At 44.7% G+C, this 19,154-nt stretch overlaps 1 protein-coding gene across 1 annotated transcript in view; it reads right to left on the bottom strand.

Annotated features, from left to right (window-relative positions):
• Nucleotides 1-18,199, bottom strand: part of LOC115328902 — a 111,728-nt gene extending 93,529 nt beyond the window's left edge. Inside the window, exon 1 of the mRNA XM_040215277.3 lies at nt 17,699-18,199. Within this exon, the coding sequence (XP_040071211.1) occupies nt 17,699-17,779 (81 nt within the window). The 5' untranslated portion in view covers nt 17,780-18,199. The remainder of the gene's footprint in view (nt 1-17,698) is intronic.
• Between the last annotated feature and the right edge of the window lie 955 nt (nt 18,200-19,154).

Genomic DNA, 19,154 nt, shown 5'->3' with positions numbered 1-19,154 from the left:
AAAAAAAAAATATTTTTATTTGGTGACGGCGCACGACCCCTTAACGACACTTGTATCTGATGCCTTTCTTGTTTTATATAGTCTTTAGTTTTAGCGTGTGTCTCCCCCGAGGAGATAAATCGTCCCATTAAAATTCCAGCCGGAGGAGTGCAATTCAAATTCCGAGTCTGACGCCCACGCCGTGCGATCGTAATCGTTCTGGAGCAATTTATATAAATTTTCGCCCCGAAATTCCACTTTAAAAAGCAACAAAAAAACTTACGTGTGTACTTTCCCGCAAATTTCTTGGGAGAGACAATTGCTGCACTCTAAAAAAAGTCTGTGCGTCTACTTTCTCGCACAACAGTCGGAGAACCAATGAGCGCAACCTACGGAGGCAGCTCAGCGAATGACGATGCCGGAAACATCTGTTTAGACCAAAAAAAAACGCAGGCTGAGTTGTGACATTAAGCAGTGCAAGCGTGACGTTTTGCATTGCCTAATGCCACAACTCAGACTGCGTTTTTTGGTCTAAACATATGTTTCGGCATCGTCATTCGCTGAGCTGCCTCCGTAAGTTGCGCTGATTGGCTCTCCAAGTGTTGTGTGTGAAAGTATACGCACAGACATTTTTTAGAGCGTACGGAGCACTCTAAAAAAAGTCTGTGCGTCTACTTTCACACACAACACTCGGAGAGCCAATCAGCGCAACTTATGGAGGCATGCTCAGCGAATGACAATGCCGAAACATATGTTTAGACCAAGAAACTCAGTCTGATTTGTGACATTAAGCAATGCAAGCGTGACGTTTTGCATTGCTTAATGTCATAACTCAGACTGCGTTTTTTGGTCTAAACATATGTTTCGGCATCGTATTTCGCTGAGCTTCCTCCGTAAGTTGCGGTGATTGGCTCCCCGAGTGTTGTGCTTGAAAGTAGATGGTTAGACCCTTTTTTAGATTGTAAAAGATTTTGGCAAATGACTATACTACAGCAAAACCAGCCGTTTGCGAACAAGTAAAATATTATTGTAAAAAATTAGTATTTTTGTGTGTGCGTGCGTAAGGGGGGAGGGGCAGTTATATTTGAAGGACAACGCAGCACCTGAAGCCTATCCTGCTAAAAGTGTAAATTGTTGTTCGGAGCGAGCATTCTCAGCTGAAGCGTAAACCGGCTCCACGCCTCAACCAGTGTTGCGGAGTTGCCACTCCGGAGTTGGAATGATTCCGGAATCATTCCGCATTTTCGCGACCCCGGAATGGAATGGGAATGGAATGGGAATGGAATGGCGGCAACGTTCAGGGGAACGGAATGGGAATGGAATTAGGTGCCTTTTGCCCGGAATGGAATGAACCAGGTTCTTTATATTTTATTTATTTATTATGATTTATTTTTTACGTTCAGCTATACCGAGTCAGTCAGGGAGTCGGTTGTTCAGAAATAAAATGAGCGGGAAACTGGGAACCCACCCGCGTAAAGCCCTAACAGACTTATACGAAAAAAAAAGATGTAATACAAAAAACAAGCGTCAAAACAAAGAACAGAGGGCGGAAAAAGGGGAGGGGGGCGGTGGCGCCTTTCACCAGTGAAGTTCAACACATATCCGAATGCGTCTGCGCCTGTAATATTGCACGGCTCAAGGGTACGTCATCATCCCACGTGAACGTGACCCGCTGCTCTGGTGATCCGATACCCAGGAAGGAGGCCAGACGTGGCCTCACTCTGCGGACCCAAACTTCGTACACTTGCGACTCGTCTCAAGCGCGCTGTTTCTCGGAGAGCTTGCACCTGTGCCGGCCGTCTCAGGTCGCAATCCACGAGGTCTCTATCTGGAGTATGCAAGACGAAACTTGGAAGACGGCCATTGATGCGTTGGAGGCGGAGAGTCGGCAGGAAGGACTAACAAAAGGGATGCCACCGTATCGATTCTTCATCCGTAACAGAAAATAAGACATGTGCTTCAGGATGCTTCAGGTGGTCCACTTTTCTCGAAAATTCTAAATGCAACTGCCTGCATGGTCTTCCACAAGGTCACCTACAACGAAAGTACGTATTGTACTTTCATACAGCAGCGTGGGTAAAGTTTCATGTTCAAGGCAACACCTACAGATTCAAGAATACTAGTTCATCCCACCGTGACGTCATATGATCAGTGCTGACAGGGGCGCCTTTATTGGACAAGGAAGTGGTGAAGTTTTGATGGAATTTATTTAAAGGTCGAAGTCTTTTCGCACCACTGGTCAGTCAGACAGGATGCTAGGGAAGGGACTGCAGTCAATCCTTGATGGAACGTTTTTTTAAATCCATTGAGGACTCTTCGTTTGGAACCACTACCTTCAAGGCGAAGTGCCAAGCCTGCGAAAAAGTAATTTCGAGACAAAAAAAACAAAAAAACTTCCACTTTAGACTTAAAGCCTCATCTCAGTTGGCGTCTCAAAGAAATTTGAAAAATGTATTGCATTATCAGTATTTATATTTCTGCCCTCCCAAAAATGGATCCTTGTATTTGTATTTCCAAAGACTTTCTGCCTCTTTTTCAAATGTATTTCCGATACGTATCGCGATACATTTTTACATATATATTTGAGACTTGAGTATCAGTATCTTAGCAACTATTTTAATCTATCCCAGTATTTGTATTTCCAAATACATTTTTGAATATATCTGCCCAACCCTGCAACGTAATGCAGCTGTCAAGTGGCACTTTTAACGTTTAGGAGTTAGAAGAATGGAGCGGAACGATTCAGCCATTCCAGGGGTGGGAATGGGCCCAGTGTCCCTATTCCTAGGAGTTGAAAGGAATGGAATTGTCGAAAACTTAATTCCCCGGAATGGAATTAGAATGGAATGGGGGTGCCCATTCCGCAACACTGGCCTCAACTGCGCCGCTCAAAGAAAGAAAAAATGAGATAAAACTTCAGAACAAGTTGAAAAAAACACTTCAACCATGTTTTTTTGTTTTTTTTTAGTTAAAAAGAATATGCATATAGGGACGTCCTTGCACCGAGAAACTGAACGAGAGGAGGAGACGAGATCACGCGGGAACTTCAGAACACTGAGCTCCTCTGGTTGGATGGATTAGTGGGTAGAGCTAAAGCTAGCAGACTTTGTCTCCACTGCATATATATATGCAATTTTACCCAAATTTAGTAAGCATAGCTCGTTATTATTATCCATTATATCAACCTCCGACTTTTGGGGATCGGGGGGGGGGGGGGGGGGTCCGAGAGATATTCGAAAACGAAGAACTTGTCACGTGACAAAACGTCCCGGGCGTCACTGCGCGTCTCCCGAAGGCAGTGTGACCCTCGCTTCTTGCGCAGGAGTTGTGGTGACGTCAGAAAGACATTGAGCTCTGATTGGTTCTGGTTGGAAAGATAGTGGGTAGACCACAACCCCCTGCAAATGAAGCAGACGAACTTGCGCTCCTCATTGGATACACTTCGATGGCTTTCACGTGCGGTTCGTGGCCAAACGGAGCACTCCAATATCACGCCTCTGGCGGCTCAAGTTTTAGCTCTTCTGCTGGCGTCGACGAAGCGTCAAACTTCCATCGTCGAGAAATTCCACGAATGAGAGACAATGACACGCTAGGGCGGTTGAGTAGAAACCGGCGGAATGTCGTTAAGAAGCTGCGTTTCACAAGCGGCGCGCTCTTCGCGGTTTTGGAGTGTTCTGTGGTATATCTTTTTTTTTTTTTTTTGTTATTATTATTGTCGTCCCATTTTGTTGCCACAAGCCTCCGACTTTCCTGGAGCAAAACGAGTGACCTTGAACCCACCCGGCAAGGTGGCTATGCGAGTTAAAATAACTCCGCATTGTGTAAAAAAAGAAAAGAAAGAAAACATTGAGACAGATCTTGCTTTGCTTATTTTTTTTTTTTGTTTCTTTCGCGTAATGACTGTTATGACAAAATACGCTTTTCTGATATGATTCCTTAGCCGTCTAAGTTTTCTTTTACTCGCTAGTGTGTGAACATGTTTGAACACACTTCCTGCACGTACGCTGTGTCGGTGAAAGAGTGAGGGAAAACGTCTACCAGAACATGTCACATTATGCTAAAGTAGTTGTTATTCGGTGTCATAGTACATAAACATAATCGTATAGGCTCAGTAACCTAACCAGCCTCTCTTCACAATCTCATTACAATCGCTAGAAACATCGAGCAATACCTCTAAGATACTGAGGGCCGTGTATTCACTTATGCAATACTAAACTGAAAGGGTATTAGCCAGAGATACAACGTCGTACAAACTTCTTTCATAAAAATGAACAGTTGTAGAATGAATAAATTCGACTTTGCAATTTAGTTTTACGAGGTTAACGGAATACTTGTCAATTAAGAGGTGTACAAGCTGCCTGAAGTTCGTGATTTTCTTGAAGTTGTCCTCCTCGCAGAATAAAGAAGTTGCTCTACATGATGGGGAAAACAGCTCAGAAAACACGGACTACGAAGAGGAACAAACAGCATTGTCCTGTCGTGTTTGTTCCTTTTCGTAGTCCGTGTTTCCTTAACTGTTTTTCCCATCATGTATAACGTCAACCAACTGGCCCAGTTCTCCTCCTTATTAAAGTTGCTCTAATATATATATATATATATATATATACCGGGTGTTTTTGCGAAGACTTTCAAAAATCCTAAAAATTAGGGCGATTGAAAAAAGAAGAAACTCTCTTCGGGAACAAACTACGAGCCACGGCGGACGGCAGGAATTGCCAAAAACCTACTAATTAGCCAGATAATTAATTAAAACTTGTTAATTAACTTTTTAATTAGTGGAAATAGACATATGATTCCAATTAGAAAGTTGCTGAGCGTTATCGAAAACCACTAAATCAGTCATTTTCAGAAAGACTTTAAGCGCTTGAGAAGAGTAATAGCGCACTAAAATTACCACTCGTGGAGCAGGTACAAGGCTGGGGCTAGATAAGAGGCGGAAAAATCGCGCGGGCGCCTTACCGCAAACGCTAGCCTTGTACCTGCTCCACGAGTGGCAACTTCAGTGCGCTACTACTCGTCTCACGCGCTCAAAGTCTTTCTGAAAATGACTGATTTAGTGGTTTTCGATAACGCTCAGCAACTTTCTAATTGGAACCATATGTCTATTTCCCCTAATTAATAAGTTAATTAACAAGTTTTGATTAATTATCTGGCTAATTAGTAGGTTTTTGGCAATTCCTGACGTCCGCCGTGGCTGGTAGTTTGTTCCCGAAGAGAGTTTCTTCTTTCTTCAATCGCCATAATTTTTAGGATTTCTGAAAGTCTTCGCAAAAACACCCGGTATATATATATATATAGTCTTTTCAAGTACAAATGCAGTTTCGCTGGGTTTTCTTTAGTTGAATACCTCGACTTTATTAAATGATTCGGTCATATTTTAAGAAAGAAAATGCAACACAGTAATTTTCTACACGTTCTAATAACATTACTACATTTCTTTAATAATTTACGTATTCGTTTGCAGCCATACAGAAGGTGACACTCTTAATGAATTCAACAAAGAGGTGTCATATAGTTTGCAAAATGACAATGTTTTGTGAGTGTACCGTGCCCCTGACTGTTGCACACAAGGAGAGGTTAGAGACTCCACAAAAGTGCTCGTAAATTTTGATAGGAGAAATTATTTCACTAAACGCCCCTAAAAAAAAAATCTTTATTAAAGTTGTAACGTGCAAAACTTTCGTGACAAACCTTAAACAAAGACACATTTTATGTCTAATTGATTAACTGACTGAATGGGCAGGGAGATGTCTTGGCTAATGCTTCACTGCTATTGTGCTGAAGCTCGAACTGATAAGGACTTATTAGTAACTAGTTTTAAAAGAGAGCAGGAGCTTTGAAAGTCTCTCGCGACATTTAAAAAGGCGCGTTTTTATTTTTTGCACTTGTCATGAGCACGTGGAACTGCACTGCACTGCACAAAAAAAAAAAAAAAAAAGACAACAACAACATAACTTGTGCAGTATTTCAAACGATGGCAATTGAGTTTGCGTATAGAAATTGTTTTTGCGCTCTGATAACGATAACCGATGACGATATGATGCACGCCAAAAAGCTCCGGCCAGATTATCGGGGTTCGTTATTGAAATGCCAAACACAATATAATAAAACTTCCTATTAACAAGTTTTAGCACGCTGCCTCCCCCCCCCCCCCCCCCTCCTCCCTCCCCTTTAATTACAATACGAGCCCCGATAGAGGGCACTAAACTTCCGCAATACAGAGTTCATTATGCATGCAGGTGCCGAATATACCGCTATCTAAACGCAAAAAAAAAAACAAAAAAAAAACGATCTTCTAAAATTTTTTAATAAGGTTCGGAAGGAAGGGCGGAAAAGGAGCATAGGGCGATTTTCGGACTCTGCATTAAACAAATACTCGTAAGTGGTATGACTGGTGTGGAGGCCTGTCTGTCTGTCCATTACAAAAACGTCGGCTACCTCCTCGCTAATAAACACTCAAACACAATGGATGTTCCCTCGCGTAACAGGTTACATCGCAAGGCAGCCACTTCTGTCTTACCGAATCGTTCAGCGCTCCTACGACGTATAGCCTTCAAAGACCCGCATCGTCATCCATCTGATTTTCTTTTGGGAGCTCCCGTGAAGCTCGGTATACTCAATCAAAAGACTAAAACAAGAAGCCTTTCCCCGATCGACCCGACCATGACTCTTCCTTCCGATAACGCGAAAAAGCAAAACGAAAAAAAAATCTTGCGCATCCGCCGCTAGGAAGCAAAGGTGATATGCGCGTTCGTTCGCGTAATCGGGAACGCATAAGCGAGTGAAACACAGAGTCTGCGAAATATCCCGTAACGTCGTGTTGCAAATGCACCGAGCGCGGCGGCGACGCGAAATGAAACACAGCAGGTATAGAGGTGCTATATCGTCCAATTAGCGAGGGGGTTGCCGGAAGCAGACGGCTGCACAGAGAAGAAAACGAAGAACAAAAAGAGAAACGAAGCACGTTCCAGTATCCCGTTTTCAGCTTCGCCAAGGCGAACCTACGTAAGGCAAGCCAGCCGGCCCACTGTAGCAGGGGTGAGCTTTGGCGCTCGCTCACTCGCTCGACTCGCGTGCGCCGCATGCACGGAGGCACGTTCGACCTGTACTCGCATCGTAATGTAGAAAAAAGAGGGTGAGAGTGAGGGTGATAAGGGGAAGGGTCACCCCTTCTCTCAAGGCCTAAGCCTGTCAAGGCCGCCCGGCCTTACCGCCGTCCGGCTTGCATGATCGCATGGGGGGGACGAACTCGTGGAAAATGGCGACGGAGACCGAGCAAAATTTGTGGGTGTTTTCATTTTTTTTTTTTAGAGAGAGCACAGAGGGAAGATTAGTTATCAAACGGAACCTCGATTTACGATGCTTTCCAGTTGAAATTGAGTGTGCTTTTGTTCTTCTTTATTTTATCTGAGATCAGGAGTTTTTGTCGAAGGGTCTTGGGGTAAAAGGGTTTTCGCGTCGCTTGGTGTTCGTCTACATTTCATTGTAGATTTCTGGAGATTACTTCCTAGTATTATGTCGGGGACACTTTTACGGGATACGCTCTACGCGGGAAAACGCTTCTTTGTTGTTTTTTGTGCAAATGTGTCACGGGGAGGTTAGTATTGAACAGCTTTGTACAGAGTATGAGTTAGGTTGAAGATTAACATAGCTTAATATATTATACATATCCTCATCTCTAAAATGTAGTACACTGAACATATTCTAGGGATGGCTTATTCTACGGTTGCTATACGAGTTAAAACAACATCGAATAAAATCTGAAAAACGGTAATTAGACACCAGGTGTTAGCGTTTTATCTAGTTCAATTTTTTTACCCCTTCCTACTTGGGACTTAAGTGGTCTGTAATATCCTCTACATAAAAATAAAAGAAGCAAAATTTTGTTTCTATAAAATGATTGTAATTCTTAAATAAATAAAAGAAAGGTTTAACCCCCCCCTTCCCAAATCTCTAGTTTTCTACACTGTTGTTTAAAATAATCGAAAACTTTAGTCTTGCCTTGCCTCGCATTTTTTGTCATAATGTCCGACTGATGATCATGTGTTCTTTGTAATCTTTACCAACTCCGACCCAACCTGTCAATAACTGGCAAAAAAAAAAAAAAAAACTGAGTTAGAAAGAGACGTGGATCTAAAATCACGCAAGATTATTGTAAAAAAATGACACAAAAATCGTAAGAAGTGCGTGGATCGTGGGAATACTGGAATCTAATATGGAGCATCAAAGTAATGACCCCAAATGTAAGGCATCATGATCAAATGATGGACTTAAAGTCTTAAAGCTTGCTCGTGTTCGATACATTAACTCCAATCAATATCCCGTCCCAGTTCTCACGCAACAAATCGCGTTTCACCACGCCAATTCCCGATAAACATAGCGATAATTGCTCGTGTGTTTCCAATAACGACGAAGCAATTACGGAATCCGGAATTGGTCGGCAAGCTCTATCGCAATTTTGCGACGGCTTCCTGACTACACCCAAATTAACGATCGACTTGATCGATAACATTTTTTTACCCGGTAAAACGACGTAACGGCTAAAATTAAGGCTCACTCAGCTTACAGGAAATGATTTACGGGGTGTCGTGTGCATATATATATATATATATATGTATATATATATATAGCCCCTTCAATTAACACCGTGCGTTCGGATACCCTCCCTCCCGTGTTCTCACTTTCTCGGGATACCTTTTCCTAATTGCGTCTTTCTTTTCGTGAATGGGAACGGATGACTAGTCGATGAACGTACACCATCTACCTGATAGACGAGAATAGCCGTTTGTTTTTGGACACGTCATACGAAAGAGCGCATGCTGTATCGTCACTGACAGTTTCTTGTTCCGTGCATCTTATTATCGTCCAGCAGCCAATCAGATTGCTGCATTAGCCCATAAGAACGTCGACTAACAAATCACGATGCAAGGGGCGTGAACATGAGCCGTGTTGGAGTAAGCTCACCGCGTTCGACTACAGCGTTCATTTCCCAGTGTTCGTGAATGGCGCCGAGAAGGAAAGGCCTCGAGTGCAGACGCTTAAGACATTTGATGACATCGGCGCGATATCTCCAGTCAATTCGCAGATTTTTTTTTTAGATTAATCGATTGGCCCCACTTCAACTCTCAACGCTGTATACGTAGGCAGGATGCGCCCCGTTTGGTTTAGCTTATTTAGAAGCTGCGCTGCATTTTACACTGAGGTAATTTCAACTGAAACGGATTAGTTCTTTTGAACCTGATCGTGGCCTTAAACGACCACATCGGTGGAAAAGACGCGTCGACTGATGAAAAAAAAACGAAAATTCTAGTAGTATATAGAATCGCGTGATTTTTTGGGTGGTACAAAGAGGGCGAGGTAATTTTCTACTCATTAAATATAATTGATTGACTTATACACATGGAGAAGCTTCATTGGAGACTTACGCCACTCCAATCATAGGTGGACTTGTCGGTGCCATTTTGCGCGGATGTGAAGACAGATCTGTTTGAGTACACGCTTCTAGGAAGTTATTTCATTACGCAATGCTCTAACGATTGGCTTTGTTATAGACCACCTGCGGATAACATTTTACAATATTCTTCACTCTTTCAAGATATGTTAATGCATTTTCAACAGCTTAAACGAAGGTGTAGGAATCGTTTTAAGTCCAAAAGAAACACCACAAAAAAAAAAAGGAAAAGCAAGCGAGTGAGAGTAAGAGCAAAACGAACCCCCACACAAAATCACAAAGGCAAACAGACGGACACCTCACAAAGACAGACAGTCATACACACGCACGCACGCGAAGAGAAATATGCCCACGCACACAGACACACAGAGTGCTGCACGGATAGCTGTACGCCTCCGGCGGCAGCGGCGGCAGTGGCGCATCTAATGGGCCTGACTCAGAAGTCGGTCAGGTCTCCAGTCGGTCAAGTCTCGTTTCCCGCACAGCTTTCTCCGTCACGTGCCATCGTTAGATTTTAATCTCAAACCTCCGTCCCGTCGCCTTATCTTCGTTCCGTTTTATTTTCTTTCATCTACGCCGGCGTTATTACCGCCATTACGCATAGACACAGCAACAACTCACACACGCGTTCGCTTTCTTATGGCATTCCCAACTCCAGAGAAGGCGACGCCTCCCAGCGGAGAAGACGCGAAGAAGAGAAGCAGGGAGGAACTGCCCATCTGAGCGTACGACGAAAGCTGGCGCGGCCTGGCGGCCGAAACGCGAAGCGCGGGTTAATGCTGTCACACCGCTGGACAGCATAAAGCCGCGCTAATTGATTGGCTCCGTCGAATCGTATGCTGAGAGCAAGTTCGTCTGCTTGATTGGAGGTCTACCCACTATCTTTCAATCAGAGCCAATCAGAGGTCGGCGTCTTTCTGACGTCACCACGATTCCTGCAAAAAGAAGCAGACGAACTTGCGCTCCGTATAGACATTTTCCACAGAGGCGCCGCCATTTTGAATTGTCGTCACTTCCAGTATGGGCGACGACAAAATAGCAAAACGTTTCAACCTGTAACTAGTAAAAAAATAGAGGCGAGCCAAAACGAGAATGTGTGACGGTTAGGCTTATATCCTAAATGTCTTCTATTGGCGTGGCAACGGAAAAGTTACGTTTTCGCCCATACTGGAAGTGACGTCAATTCAAGATGGCGGCGCCCTTGTGGAAAAGGTCTATAGCGTTGGCTGCGCTCACCGTTCGCGGACGGGGCACGCCGACCGCGTCAACGGTCTACTTCGCTGCTCGCTGATCCGCGGATTTCAAACTCGGACGAGGGGGAAAGCGAGAGAAGGCGAGAGTGCTTATGACGTTTAATCCGTTTCGTCGGGCGGAACGAAGACCCGGGAGGAGATTAGGGGGCCGGAAGAGAAGTAGGTGACCGGGAGAGAGTCGATTTGTTGTTATCGCGACGGGCGTCGTTAATTAAAATGTCCAACGGGGAGGGATTTTTTTTTTTACGATAAAAAGGATTGCGGTGCGTCGTTCAAAGAAAATAGTAAAAAAAAAAAAGAAGAGAAATCGATGGCGGCATTTTTGTCGCCGCTATTCGTTTGAAAAATGGCCTGTCTCGTACGTACACAAGGCCACTGCGCGAAAGATCTTCAAAACTGCTACAGAAAGAAAAAAAAAAAGTATCTTTGATTTTTTATTTATAGGAATGTTCGTGTAGGAGTTCAGTCAGCGCCCCCCCCCCCCCCCCCCCCCCCCGCCTTTCCAAAAAGGAAAAATGGTGGTCACGATTTTGCAGGTGCGGCCGCGAAAATTTGAGAAACCTCGCTCATCCCCTTTTTGTCTTGTCGCCGATTGCGTGACGCTGGCGGATGTCAGGTACACGTCGCGCACCTTTTGCGCTTTTTCCTCTTTATATATAAGTTCACACTGTAAGCGTGTAGTGGAAGAAACCGAAAGCGCACGAAAAAGACTCCCGCAAATATGGAAGGTCATGGAGATGATTTCCCGGAGGATGTGAGGAAAGTATGAATTACTTCGAATCATTTGACATCCCAAAGGTCGTGTTTTTTTATTGATATCGAAAACTACGCAAATTGTAGTCCTAAACACGCTAAAAAAAGAATAACGCAAAAAAAAAAAAAAAACCTCACGCGCGCGTTTTTTTTTAAATTTTTGGCGTTTTCCTGCTTCTCACCTCCTCGCTTCTTTTTTTTTTATTTTTGACGTAATCGATTATAAAATTTAGAAGCTTTGTAAGCGACATTTCTATAATATTTAATAATGGATTCGTAATACATATTTTTTAACGTGAGTGCCAACGCACTACGGCCCTTCTTTTTGAAATACCGAAAATCGGAGTCCGGGGCAGCCTTTCACGCAGAACCGGCGCGACGTGGCCCGTCACGTCGCTCGCAAAAGTCGTCTGCGCGTTCTCTTCGACCTCCCACCGTTTCAAAGAATTTGAGAACGCTGAAAGGGCCCCGAAAAGAACTTCAAACTCGAAAGTGAAGCGTCGTCTGCTAACAGCGATAAGCGGCACGCACGGAGGAAAGCGTTTGATTGCCGGACGCGAGCGAACACGACACTTCGGGTCGGGACGCTTCGAAGGCGCGAGAGAAACTCGAGTTGCAGGACGACTCAATCTTTGACGTCACTGGACTGGCGCGCATCGTGTGGGACCTTCAAATTCGGCTTTGGGAATTTTTTTTTTTACTTCACAAATACAAAGTTTTTAAGTTTCAAACTTCGAGATTATTGTCCAGGCATCGTTTTCAAGCGTTTCGGATAATACTAAAAAAAAAAAAAAAAGATGTTGACCTGTCAGTGCTTCGCCCCTTTAATGAACATTTTTATCAACGTTCATTTTGACTTCATTAAACCAGTTCGTCCGCAACAAGGGCCTATCATTTCTTTAGGTAGGCTGTAGTCGGAAAAAGGTAAGAACGTAGTAGACCCGCGCCGCCTTAAGAGTAATAATCATGTAGTGTGTATGTAGCCTGCAGTTGGTCAGCCTCAGTGGGCTTGTGATGTCACAGTTATAGATAAGCAATTTAGACAGCGCTGTACAACGGCTAGCCCGGGGTCTTTAACGTGCATCACGCAGTAGTGATACACGATCGCACGCCGGTACGATGCTCATCCAGATCTAAACGGGCAGGGGTGATTACTGAACCCAGGATCCCTGGGTTCCGCAGCGCGGGCTTTCGCTCCACGTGCTCCGAGCTGGTGTGCGCTAAAGTAACTGGATCGTAAGAAAGTAACTCCAAGCTCCCCGTATGGTCGCCATTTTACCTCATGAAATGAGAAATGCCTCTTTTACCTCTCCATGAGCCGATCTAAATTCGCTGGTGACGGGTAGCTTTATAAAGACGTTTCTTGTATACCGAAATTTGCTATCCACACACTGGCGAAACAAGCATACATCTTTGTACTGCCACCATACATACCCTGTGTCGGTGCTTGGAGGCATTGAAAAATAATTTTCTCGTCTTGAATTACGCATCAACAATATCACGTAAGAGATCCGTGGACATGACCGTAATTGATAAGTTGATTGCATGCACAGTGCCAAAGACGCTTATATTGGCGAGGAACGCTTCCAGTATACGATGATATGCTCCATGGCGATTTTAAAGTGACGAGATTAGTACGACCTTCCCGAAGCTTGGAATATTGGAAGGGGCCGAAATGGCGGTTGCCATGGCAACTTAGAACCATCAGCTAATCACCTTGCGAGGTTTGGTCGACCATATGTTAGTATCTGCTTGTGTTCGGCTAGCAGGGAGAGAAGGCAATGACGCTACTTTCCCACGATCGAGTGAATTTAGTGTGGGCTATGGCCCACTAGACCACCGATCCCCCATGCCTTGAGAGCAGAGCTGGCCAAATTACTCATATTTTGTAATTAAATTACATTACTAATTACTTTGTTGGAAATTGCTGAAATGTAATTAAATTACATTACAAATTACCACAGCCAGAAAGTAATTAATTACCACTACAAATTACTTTTAAAAGTAATGACATTACTTTCGCATTACTCTTGTATACTTTTACAGGCTGTGCCTACACAGGCGCAGCCTGCGTAGGCGCAGTTTCAAACACTGCTGGCGACTAAATTCTCGTGTTTTCCCACTGCATTTTGTGTTTCATGGTGCATGTATTTTCCCGAGGACATTGGGAAGCATTGTACTATATTTGAAAAAAAAGCAGTAAACTATTTTTGTTGGGTACGCGCGTGACAGAACGAATGCGACTGGAATGTTAGTTTTTTTTTTTCGGTAAGTTTTTACGGCGCCGTTCGATTAGCCGCGTGTCAAACGACAAAGCGTTTAGCTGTCGAAATTAATTAACAACAGAAGATAGCCGAAAGGCATGCATTTCTCACGCTCACAAATAACATGTTTACCGATAGACAGAGGAACGCACGCGACTGATCCGTTTCCCACCCCAACCCGGACAACTATTTTTGGAGATGTTTGAGGACCCTACGCGGATTATCTCTGGGAGGGGGGAGAACTATTGTCATTGTTCGCAAAATCGCGTCGAGGGCCGTTCCACCAGGGGCCTTAATTCGACCTACTTCCAATCCTTCGTTTCCCGAGAATGTCGAGCAGAAAAGCTCGAATGGCAGAAACTTACCAGCCCTATTTCTCACAGTGGAAGATAACACAGAGAGGGTACGCATGCAGCATGCATCAGAAAAAAAGTAAGCGGACACTTTTAAAGGAGCTGTGCAACGATATTCAATTGGAATTTTTTTCACTTGACACGAGCTTACTGGCACACCTGGGGCTCAAGGATACTCACACGCAACGACACTGGCCAAGAAACTCCTCTGTTGCGGTGTAATTTCAAGGACAAAAGCGATCATTTTCATTCAATCTCTCCTTTGCGAAATTGGATGACGTAACGTGGGGATCGCAGTACACCCAAGTGACGATATTTGAATGCGGTTCATAGATTGGACCCGAGCATTGCTTGGGCACTCGACTGGGGCTCGTGATAATTGCTAGCTCGAGAAGCATTCGGGTAGTGACCCGTGTCCAATCGCTGCAACGACGACAACAGCCGAGCCATAACAATGTCTGGAACGCAGCGCGTGTCCTGCGCTTTGCTAACCCCAGCGCGTGGCTATGATCAACAATGGCGGCATATAATCGGCTCCAGATCACGTGACCACTTGTTCTGGCTGTGAGTCGAGGGGGTGAACGCTGTTCGTTTTTCTTTAATTTTTCTCTAGGACTTCTATTGCGCGGGGTGAAAAACGAACGCGTGTTTCATAGGTCATTAACGTTAGGGATCCGTTTTAAGCGGTATTTGCGCAAAGTACAACAATTGTTGCATCGCTCCTTTAAGAGGGGCCAAAAAACGTCGAATGCAAAACCGCAAAACATAGGTAGAGAATCGCGCTGAGCGGGTTTTTACAGTTCAAGAGAGTGGCAGAAAATGTCTAGCTGATAGCGGGCGCGAGAGTCGCACCAGCCGCATTAGCATCAGCAACATAGCGGCGGCCAAAGAGCGTTTTTTTGGAAAGGTGTAGAGGAAAAAGAAAAAGTAAAATAAAAAGAAAAGCGCTCTTGTGTATTGTGGACACAAAAAATATGCCTGGTGCGAAAAAGTAATTAGGTAATTTAATTACAATTACCGTCGCTGTAGTAATTCATTACATTACTAAATTACCTGCTACAAAAAGTAATGAATTACATTACTAATTACTGGAACAAGTAATTAAATTACTGTAATTTCATTACAGTAATTACATTACTGCCAGCTCTGCTTGAGAGTGAGCTTGCTGCCTTTACACTTCGTCGCACGCACTACCAAAGCCCGGCCAAAGGCAACGAGCGCGTGCTGGAGGCGGGGCTTCTGCTAGTTACTTATCTTGTCACCGACTTATTCGCAACTTTCACGACCTATAGGGGGCGCGCTGGCGCCTATCAAAATGGCTGTCATCTGGATGATCGTCATAGAACAGCAGTACGAGGCTGGGTCTGCGACGCGTAAGTAATTATGGTTCTGCTATATACGAGCAGTTTATTTTTTCACGTCAAGAAGATGTAGGCAAGCACCTTTATTACGAGGCCAATCATCCAGGAGCTAGGGAGCGCGATTCTCGCACCGCGGTACCACCATCGCTGAAAGTTACGAATAGCTCAGCACAAGGCCTACCACACATATTGTATTCTGCACATCGAGGTGCAGTCTTTGGTGTACGCTACTACGAGTATTTTAGATTCGCTCCTTATGCACGACACGAACCAGAAGCGCCAGAGGGAATTGCGGTCGGTTTATTCTTCGACGTTTCGGCCGGGCTCCGGCCGAAACCGTCCGTTGTGGCTGTTTTCACCAAGGGTCTTCTCTTCTTCTCAGTTATACTCACGCCTTCGGCCCTCCGCTACCATGCCCGTTGTATATATAAATATTCTTTCAAATGATAACAATCTAAGCCGCCACAACAAAAGTGAAGCGCAATAAACATCTTATATGGTGCTCTCTTTCAATTTTCAATATTGCTGACCATCGTAATGTTTCTAAAACTTTAGAAACCAAGTAATGCAAATGAAAAAAAAAAAAAAAAACACAAAAAAAAAAAAAACGAACCCCGAGCATTTGATGAGGCTTTTTCTTACGACATACACGTACCGGTTACAAGAAGAAGTCAAACCACATTATTAATAGCAAACTTTTAACACCGCGCTTGCAAAACACACACACACACACACACACACACACACACACACACACACACACACACACACACACACACACACACACACACACACACACATCACGCTCGCAAAACAGAACTCCCCCCCCCACACACACACGCACACACACGCACACGCGCGCACACACACACACACACACACACACACACACACACACACACACACACACACACACACACACGTATGGTATAGAGAGAAAAAAATGAAAGGTCGCAACAGGTGACGGAGGAAGAAATCCGCAACTCGTTCTCAAAGGAACGGCACCGGCTGCTGAAAACCGAATGCGTTTTGCATGAAATAAAGATTAAGGAAGGCAGACACACGCGCAAACACCAGAGGGGGAATCGAGTAACGACCACAAATGCAAAGGCGGCGCACGACTTTTTTTTTCTCTCCCAATTTATTTAACGCTGCGTCTGCTTGAGTAGGTTACACGATGCTTTCATTATACGACGAGAACAAACTGTGCGGCCCAGTGGCGTGTGCGTGCCTACCCCAAAATGTCGCGCTGAATAATTAAATCAATTCGTTAATTATATATCAGCGAGCGAGCATTGAGGACGGGCGGCGAAGATTAGCACGTTAATTAACCCACTAATCGAAGCGTCCTACACTACGTGAGTCGGATGTCGCATCAATTAATTTCTCGAGCACGAGTTAGATCGTCCACGGCACGCTCAAAAGCGTGTCTACATTACATTCGACATGGTGGAAATGAGATCGGTACAGCGGCGCATATCGGGGTTGTGTTACAACGGAAAGGTGGCTCGTTGTAAACCCGATAGACTTAAGAATATTATTCGATAATTACAATTTCGAAGCTCTTAATAATGTGGCACCAGTAACTAATTTTGTATATAAATATTATCATATAATCAACCATCACCGCGTACGGCACCGCGGATCTCCGTGGTACCGGCTGTTGGTTGCTCATGTACGGTGCCGCAGCGCTCCACAAGCCAATAACGCTTATTATTATTATTATTACTATTATTATTATTATATGTTCGTGCACCAGTCTCTCACGTGGGACAACCTCATTTGTCTATAATACAATTATCGAATAAAACTGCGATACAGTGTTGTGAAAGACCACCATCCACAGGAACTTTTTTTTTTTAAAGAGTATTGTGCTAGTATTACTCTGTATTAGACTGTTACGCGCAAGAAGAGAGAGAAAAAAAAAGCCGCGTTTTTGTACTTGTGCTTTTGACAGCACTGCTCTTAGCTTGTGCGACGGGGTAATGACTAACACTGTAATCAATATTAAGCACATTGAAACCTGGACATATCGCGTCCTCATCGAAACAACATCCCAGTTGTGAGACCATCCGGAGTTTCGTTTTTGACACCTTGCCAAACAGCTGTTCGCGATGTCTAAAACAAACGGCTCCAGACAGTAGTTATGTTCGAGCATCCGACACAGACACCAACCCGTTCTCCGAAGCACCAACTTTTTGTTAATCGTTAACAATAAGCTGATCGTTACTTTTTCTTTCATATTTGTTTACAAGGGTCCGCTTGAAATAGAAAGAGGACTTACCGACACGAGCCTTCCATGGAAAGCGACCATCAAGGACAGGGCGACGTACGTCGCCAGCGTGACCATACTGGGCTGTGCCATGTCTCCGGGTGCGAATCACGGTGACATGCGACAAATCCTGAGGCTCCGATGCGACGGCCCAGCGACGCACCACAGAAAAGAAAGAAAAAAAAGCGACAGCGGCCACACGACTTGACCAACACAGCACCGCGCACGCCGTTCACACGCTCGTCGTCGTCTGGACGCTTCTTCCGGATCCAGCGTAGTCGTCCACTCGATGTAACACCAAATCTTTGAACATGACTCGGCTGTTCTGGCTGTGAGAGGTAAGGCGATCTCAGATCGGGTCGGTTCTTCGGTTTGTCGGTGTCGACTCGGAGAGCGGCGAGTTGAATGAAGCGTGCGAAACTTTCGCGAAGACGCCGTCGGCGGCCTCGGACGAAAAACCAGTCGGCGGCGCAACCGGCCCTCAAGGTGCTTTGGCTGCGACTGCTTTAGGCCGAGCGGTACGAGTCGGGCCGACGCTCGAAAGCGAGGAGGAGGACGCTGATTGGACGAGGCCGGGGAATGTGACGTAGGCGGTGCATGACGTCATGGGTCTGTCGTCAGGAGCGCGCCTTTTTGGTTGCGGTTCGGTCGCCTCCTCGTTTCGCTGCGCTGCAGTCCATGACAAATAAGTTTTGTTTCACTCGTTGCTTCTCATTCAAAGTCCTGTTTGATTGATGGACACTACTTTCAGTCAGGGTATGAAGTCTAGAACTTACTGCTCTCGCGTTTTCGATCTGAGAGTGAAACGTGTCTTGAAACAGATGTCTGAATGTTCCTCGTCCTGAAATGGGGCTTCACCTTTAACGACCGTTCAGGGCGGGGAAGCCGAGTTGTCGTAACTAACACTTTTAGACCAAACTACCTCTTTGCTTACCTTTCTATATTTCTTAAATGTGAAATTTCAACGCATTTATGTTGAGTGTAGCCCGTACGCGGCCGCCTCCGGAACTATCGTGAGTGCAAAAAAAACAAACGCCGCAAAAAAAAAAAAAAAAAAAGTGCTAGAATATTTCTTGAAGACGTTAAGAACAAATGGCGACCTCAGTTGGTTTGAGCTATGCGTACACGCTATACTTCGTTTAAGCTTAAGTTCAGACGCAGCCGACGCTACAAGCTAATGGGACCAATCAAGAAGCGTCAAAAGCGCAAGTCACTGGGGATTTTTTCTTTAGGATTGGCCCAACGAATAGAACGCTTACGGAAACACGGCGTACACAATGACGGAGCGCTTTTGTCGCTGTCTGACTGGCCACACCACCTCGTAGCATCGGCTGCGTCTGGACTCAAGGTGAAACCAAGTACATACAACTTCTTCGTGTGATATTACGCTCAATTTCGTAGCTCCTAACATATCTTTAGAGAAAACATCCATAGATTACATCAATTGTCTGCCTACCTTTGGTGACAA

This window comes from Ixodes scapularis, unplaced genomic scaffold (assembly GCF_016920785.2).
Source record: "Ixodes scapularis isolate PalLabHiFi unplaced genomic scaffold, ASM1692078v2 PGA_scaffold8__174_contigs__length_109621045, whole genome shotgun sequence".
Classification (NCBI taxonomy): Eukaryota; Metazoa; Arthropoda; class Arachnida; order Ixodida; family Ixodidae; genus Ixodes; species Ixodes scapularis.
The sequence above is the reverse complement of the archived record's forward strand: the minus strand, read 5'-3'. Positions and strand labels throughout refer to the sequence as shown.